Raw genomic sequence first — 7498 nt, forward strand, 5'->3', positions numbered from 1 at the left:
GGTCATACAGTTTATAAGTTGTTTTATGATCATCTCCCAGGTGTTTTTATAAAACACTTCTATGTATTCCAAGTAAAATTTAACATTAAACCATGTCACATAAACAGAATTTTTAAAACGCGCTTAGTTAAATGAAAGGGAAAATATTACCCTGTGTTGATATGTACAACTTTTGCACCTCATATTAATTGAATTCATTCACAGATTAATCTAATGGGTGTTTTACTTATGCCGCCCACTAATACTAGTATTATGCATTTAACATTTTTTTTTATTTAATTCTAGATTTCATTGTCCATCCTGTTTCACTGTTTTGTCCATGCTGTTACTATTTTGTCCATCCTGTTACCCGGGGCCTTACTGTTACCAGTATATTTTCCTAGTTTAAATTGCTTTGGCAGAACATATGTTCAATTAACTTTCTGTAATTGTTTATTCTCATTACAAAAATAATGTACAATTATAATTTATTCAACTTTAGTGTATAAACATTTCGCAATAAGGTTTTTCATGAAGAGAAACCCGTAGATTTTGCTTCTGCTTGGTATATTGTAGTTTGACATGCTTTTAAACGGTCATATATTAGATTAATGTCAAGCATCTGGCATTCAACGATATTAAAAAAAAACAAACAAATAACATAATATATGATGAACATTTTGAAACAGAGTTTTAAAGCTCTTTTTATGAAAGTAACAGGAAGGATATTAAAGTTTAAATGACTAAGATTTTCTTTTAATTTTGCAATGCGATGAACTTTAGTAGTTTAATACTGTATTATTCAAATAGAGTTGGAAAAAAACAGTCAAACCACTTTCATTTTTCAAAAATACATCATTCGAAAAATGGACTTTTTTGAAAATGACCCATATACGTCACACAAGTCACATGATGTGAAGGACCTTAATGTAAATAGCATACGACAGAGAGAGGGGGGTTTACTAAAATAGTCAGGAGAGCCTATTTAAAGATAAGGAAAATCTGACAAAAAATCAATCAGATAAAAGATTCGATATCGTTTTTGTAACAGACAGCATTCGTATTTGTGAGTGGAAAATCGACATTAGAAAGTTTGACTGATGTGTATAAATATTATTTATGTTTTAATTCAATTAATTGTAAAATACTTAAATTCGCTCTCTACAATAGGACTGTAAAATAAGGAATAGGAAAGAAAAAAAATCCATGAAAAACATAATGTATTTAGACGTTTACATATCTTATTCTAAATTGATTTATTTTTGATATATTTATGATTACACAATACGTGTGAAGATGATTGCCTGTTTTTCAAATTTAAAATTATCTTGATTTTAGTACATGCATTTTAGTTAATAATCAAAGCTACAAAATCATATGCATTGTACGCAACAACTTTTCAGGGATAGACCTTCAAATGCCCGTCCGATTTTGAGTTTAATAAACTTACCTCAATCCTGATAAAATCTAAGGCGCGGGAGTCGTCAGTTTAAATAGGATTTTTTTTCAGTTGATTGATTTGATTTCGCAACTTTTTTTTTTCCAGTGACTAAAACAATTCAAAGAATTAAAAGCGAAAGAATAGTTCTGAAAATATGATACAAAGTTAAATACCTTCCTGGTGCATTGTTCGCAAGATTTAAATGTCCTAATAAATGGACGTTTTATTTTTCTCTTATCTACCAATTGAAGGCAACATGACTCTCCATAAAGAAATACATTCCCTTCACCCATCAAAAGAAAGCACCAAATGTGGTTTTAATATAGCCAGTTGTTCAAGTTGAATAATTTCTGCAGCATAAAAATACAAAACATGGCAGCATACATGTATATACAAATGCAACGTTTTCTTTTGTTTCTCATTGCAGGCCGGACCGGGCTGCACTATACATATAAGTTTAAGTGTTGGTGTATGGAGATTGAGGTGGGAGAAGTTATTCAAAATTAAAGATTTTCTAAAGATTAAAAAGATTGTTAATTAAAATGTTCTTTCCCTTTATTAATATATAAATAACGAGATACACAATATATTTACTTTCATAAAGTGAATCTGTAAAAATATACGTTTTTTTCATATTAGATATATAAAGATGCCTATCACATACTATCAAAAAAAACGAGAGGTTCCTTTTTTCAAACTTTGAATTTTACATATCGCATAAAAACGTACTTAACACAACTCTAAAAGTGAAATACATTTTTGAAAATAGGTTATGCATGTGTCTGGTTTCATTTATATTTTATGCAGCCAACATTTACTTGAGGAATTGAAAAGATTAAAAGGGTATCGATTTGTTCGTTTTTATCCGAATACAAGTTTTCAAAAATATTCTCAATAATCGTCTCCATCATTTAGACGCATACCTTTTTCACACATATCGAATCGGTTTTATGATCAAGACTCATTTCCATTGTTTACTTCATTTATTTTCCGGGCGACAATTGATGGTTACATCAATGTTTTCTTGTTTCTTTTTATTCAAACCTTTTATTTTTACGGTACATTTACATAAAATCTTACATACTAACACAAAGATGAAGGATATACAGGTCTTATGAAACAAATGAACCTAAATATTAATTTACAGTATAGGAATTATATTCATATTAAACTGCTTCGACTAATTTTAAGACAGAGCCGTGGCTAATTAATACTTCAGGAACATTTTAAGCACATATATTTGAAATTATAACATGTTTAGGGAGAGGGCTAAAATAGGCTTTGCCTGCTGCCCGATCCCATTCACTTAATGGGAAAAAATTTTGTATAAATCAACCAAAAAAAATCAATTATAACATGATTAACTTTTACACTATTCATTTACATATAAGCTTGCTAAGGTTTCAGTTTCAGTTACAATGATCTTCTATTTTTGTAAGGTTAACATCTAAAACTAATTAATGAAATCTTAAACAAAAATCCCTGTTAAATAATACTTTATCATCCTCTCCTTTAATTTTTCGAATTGTGATTGCTGATGAATGATTTTCACATAAAAGATTATCAATATAAAATTTAATTCCGTGTAAGTATAAACCTCATCTCATTACTGATAAGGACGCAAGGCTATAAACGGCTTATATGAAACTAAAACTTTTTCTATGAACGACACCAATTTTTTCGACACATTCTGAGGGAACATGTGACGTCGGCTCAATAATCACTTCTTCAAATTTTTCTGCATATTCCCATGCGTCTGAAGAACGTGAAATATGACGCGCACGAATATCCTCTCTCGTAAGGTCTATGACTTCCGCTCTGTTCCTACATGTAAGCTTGGTGATATTGATCTTAACTACATCTCTTTTTAGATGTTTCTTGTTTGTCAGACCCGCTAGCCTCCGTATACCTGTAAGAGTTTTACAGCAGGAAATAAACCTCGATTCCTGGCCCTTACTTCCCCGCTCCACGTGTTGCTGAAGACTAACTCTAGAGAAGATATTCTTTGGTCTAAGCCCATTCTGATAGGTTTCGTCAAATCGAAGGATTCTATATACATACTCATTAGGTTTCTGTTCTTCAACTTCTTCTTTTCCCCCGGCAACCGATTCGTCGTCACTGTTTTCATTTGAAACATCCAGGTTTATTGCAAACCTCTCTTTCTCATTCACTTTACTTTCATCTTTAACAGTTGTCTCATATTTTCCTTCCAAACTGTTTTCTTTAGCAGCATTATTTGCTTCGAGTGCTTGTTCTTCTTTTTTCAATGATGTTTCTCCGTAGGAACTGGTAGCTGTTGTACGAACTTCTTCTTGTACGACACTTTCTTCGCTCTCGGGCTTCTTTATTGAGCTTTCATATTTAAAATATTCAGTCTTGTTTTTCATAAATATTTTCGTGAGTGGTAGATCCTTGTCCCATGATTTCTTATCATTTCTTTTCAGGTCATTCTCTGCTAAATTATCATCGTCCTCATTTGTCTCTGCTGTGAATTCAAATCTGATCGATTCATTTGTGATTTTCCAAAGATTTAGCGCGTTTGATTGATTGCTCTTCTGCGTTTTGTTTTCAGTACTACCCGGTTGTCTTTCTGCAGGACTAACTCTAGCATTCAAATCAAGGTCATTGTTGTCAGCGCTAGTCTGGTCAGAAGATCTAGGTATTTTTCTCTTTTCTTCCGTTTCATCATCAATGGAAGCTATATAACAAACAACATATGACTGAATTAATGATAAATCCCTGGGGGCAATCGGTTTGATGTACAATGAATTGCTTAATATAAATAAAATTCTAAACATTCATTCCAATAATTCTATATCAAAATTAATTTACAATTAAATGATGAAATTAGTAAATAATCAATATAGCTAATTTAAAATTTAATAAATTTTTAATTAATGATTTAATCAAAGGTTCAACATGAAAGAAAGTTCTTAAGAAGTACATGTATATGTAATAGTATATGTAATAGTATATGTAATTTCATGCCATGCGTTAAAGTCAAATAATAACCCACGTGAATGAATGATAATTGATCCATTTAAGCATACACGTAAAGAAATACGTGTTGATACTAAGTAACAAACCCTTTCTTTTGGATCCTAAGTTCACCTTTTCCTGATTAACTTCCATGGTGTCTTAGAAATTGTCTAAAAATAAAAGAGATCTTTTTATATACTGAAGCTTGAATAGGTGTCTTATAGCTTATAAATGTGATACTAGTATATGATATATATTAAGGATAGACGAACTTTTGTTTTGTTTTTTGAGTATATTTCTCATACTTTCAATCATTTAAATTGTAACTATAAGGAATGTTTTTTAAAGTTTTTGGTGCGCTTCATGAAATATGCCTTCGTGACAGGTCTATGTGATTAACACACCAATGAATCACACAAAACTTAAATACATTCCTTAAATACACCTCAAACCACGGGTCCTAGTCTAGCTCGTCCTTTAAGTCTCGAACTTTATGAGGAATATGGAGGTAACGGACAGTATTCAACATCAAAATCACACTCGCCCTTTGTTCATTGTCATGATTGGGAAAAAACGAAAAAATTCGTCGTCAATTCAGTGTATGAATAATGGACTAAACCTTCCCAATTTCCTTACCGACTTTTAGAAACACCACCCGTGAAAACCTTTTAACATTGATAGTTGGAAAATTTGTACCTTTAAAAAAAAATTTGTAAAATATATTTATGATTTGCGTGTTTGTATGTTACACAAGTGAGAAAAAAGGTCAGAAATCAATGACGCCTATAATTTCCTACTCAAATAGGAAGCAGCTAAACAACGGTAACAGGTACTTGTTATCTGAAAAGGACAGATCAAAACTTATTATTCGAATATAATTTTAACTTACCTCTGTTCAAGATGAACTGAGCATAACCCTTGACGCAGTTATGAAAATATTTGTATAGTGTTTCTTTTTTATTCTAAAATAATGAATATGGTGTTGACTAAATATTATTAAGGAAGTAAACAGGAGAAGAGAAGATTGAAAACGTATAACAATAACATTTTGTGACGAGCTGGATTCAAAGTTCTTGGAAACGAAAGCGAAACTAAGTACTATTAATATCTACATTTTACCCATACACACTGCATTATCACAAGGCTTTTAAATACATTGTCGATTTTCCGAAAATGAAGACAAAAAAGATCTAAATATAGATAAAATGACAAAGGAAATTCACTGACACTGTTGTACAAGTAAAACTCCTTCAAAACTTATTTAGAAAGTGTCATGTCATGATTAACAAATTTATACAGATTAAATAAAGCAATACTTTAAAATGTTATTACTTAAATGAAATAAAGGATACATAACGCAAGCTAAACTGTATGATGTATGAATGAATGTGTTTTCAATAAGAAGCCTATGGGCCACATCTCTCAGCTGAGCACATGGCCAGCTCAGTATTTAAAATTTACTTGTTGGGGAGGGGGTGTTTGAAATTTCTATTACATGAGAATGTCACTGAATCAATAAATCATACTTGTTTAACTTTTCCATACTTGAAGAAGATTTTTAAAGATTTTACCAACATAGTTATTGATCTCCTATTGTTCTGGAGAAGAGTTTTTCCTATGTATTCTTAGGCAAAACTTTGATCCCTCATTTTGGCCCCATTCTAACCCCAGAGGTCATAATTTGAACAAACCTGAATCTAAACCATCCATACGTTTTATATAAAAAATTTAATCATGGATTTGGTGTCCTTCAGAAAATTTTAAAGATATTTTAATATATATTCCTATATACAAATTGACCCCACATTGTGTCCCCACCTACCGCGAATAATCTGATTTGAACAATCTCAGTATACCTTAGTATGCTTCCATATAAATATCACCAATCATGTCATGGCTTTCCTGCTTTTGAGAAGATCTTTAAGATATTCCTAAAAAGTTCTATGTTAATCTTCGATTGCCCATTTTGGACACATCCTATCTGTGGGGCTCATGGTTTGAACAAACTTGATTTTAAACTACCTGAGGAAGCATCCAAATAAGTTTCATCTACCTTGTCGAATTGTTCTGGAGAGGAAATTATTTAAAAATGTTATCTTATATATTCCTATGTAAAACTTTAATCAGCCATTGTGGCTCAACCCTACCCCCGGGAGTCATGATTTGAACAAACTTGAATCTACACTACCTGAGGATATCATCTTTCTTGACCAAATGTTGTTTGACCTGTAACTGTGGCTTTTTAGAGGTTCTGAAGAAGATTTGCCTTTGAAGATACTTTGTGGCAAGTTTTGTTGAAATTGGTCTAGTGGTTCTTAAACTGAGAATATGAAAATAAAAAGTTTACGGCGCCAACAACAACAGCGACAGACAATGGTCAGAATATGATCAGAAAAGCTCATTTGAGCCCTCGAATCAGGTGAGCTAAAAACCGATTTTGAACACAATGACGTAAGTAATAAATTCCTAAAATTCTTTGGTGCACAGATATGGGTTTTTGTGTCGTGTTCTTTGTAATTTTGAACACATTTTTGCAAACATTTTTAACCAAGTTGTAAAACCTTTTGAAGATAGGGCAAACTCGAAGGTCAAATATGTTTATATCAAATGAAATTTCTTGTCCCAGTGAATACGTCAGTGAAGTATGAAAGTAAGTCTTAGTACCAGCTCTTTAAAATTTTATTGAAATTGTATAATTTAGGAAATGTTTAGGAAATGTTCCTTAATTGGGATACCTACGATAACTTTATCCAGGTATCCTGTGATTTTCCTTACAGGCAGACTGCCTTGTAGCAACCTCTAATGATAAAACGCCGCTTAATGATACAAATAGCATTAAGCGTTGCAATTGCAACGCTTAATGCCATAAATTATTGCATTAATAGCTGACATCATCAACCGCTAGTGCTAAGTCGCCGCCTAATGACAGAATTATATCATTAAGCGTCACAAATGCAGTGCAACACCAACGCTAAATGAAACAAGCAAATATCGACATATTCGACGCTTAATGATACACACTTGCAGTTACAGTTGCAACCCTTAATGATATAAAATTTAGAAATCGCTTGTAATATCTAAGAGAAACACACATCCACC

The 7498-nt window shown here is 31.8% G+C and overlaps 1 protein-coding gene across 1 annotated transcript; it reads right to left on the reverse strand.

The window, feature by feature from the left end:
• Nucleotides 1-3010: 3010 nt before the first annotated feature.
• LOC134262417 (uncharacterized) lies at nt 3011-5426 on the reverse strand. Its single transcript, XM_062744810.1, has 3 exons — nt 5289-5426; nt 4507-4569; nt 3011-4118 (listed from the first exon to the last, which is right to left on the reverse strand). The coding sequence occupies exons 2-3, from the start codon at nt 4550-4552 to the stop codon at nt 3058-3060; spliced, it is 1107 nt and encodes a 368-aa protein (XP_062600794.1). The 5' UTR covers nt 4553-4569; nt 5289-5426; the 3' UTR covers nt 3011-3057.
• Between the last annotated feature and the right edge of the window lie 2072 nt (nt 5427-7498).

The sequence above is a fragment of the Saccostrea cucullata genome, unplaced genomic scaffold, assembly GCF_032062105.1.
Source record: "Saccostrea cucullata isolate Sc308-1 unplaced genomic scaffold, CSIRO_AGI_Scuc_v1 ctg11550, whole genome shotgun sequence".
Classification (NCBI taxonomy): Eukaryota; Metazoa; Mollusca; class Bivalvia; order Ostreida; family Ostreidae; genus Saccostrea; species Saccostrea cuccullata.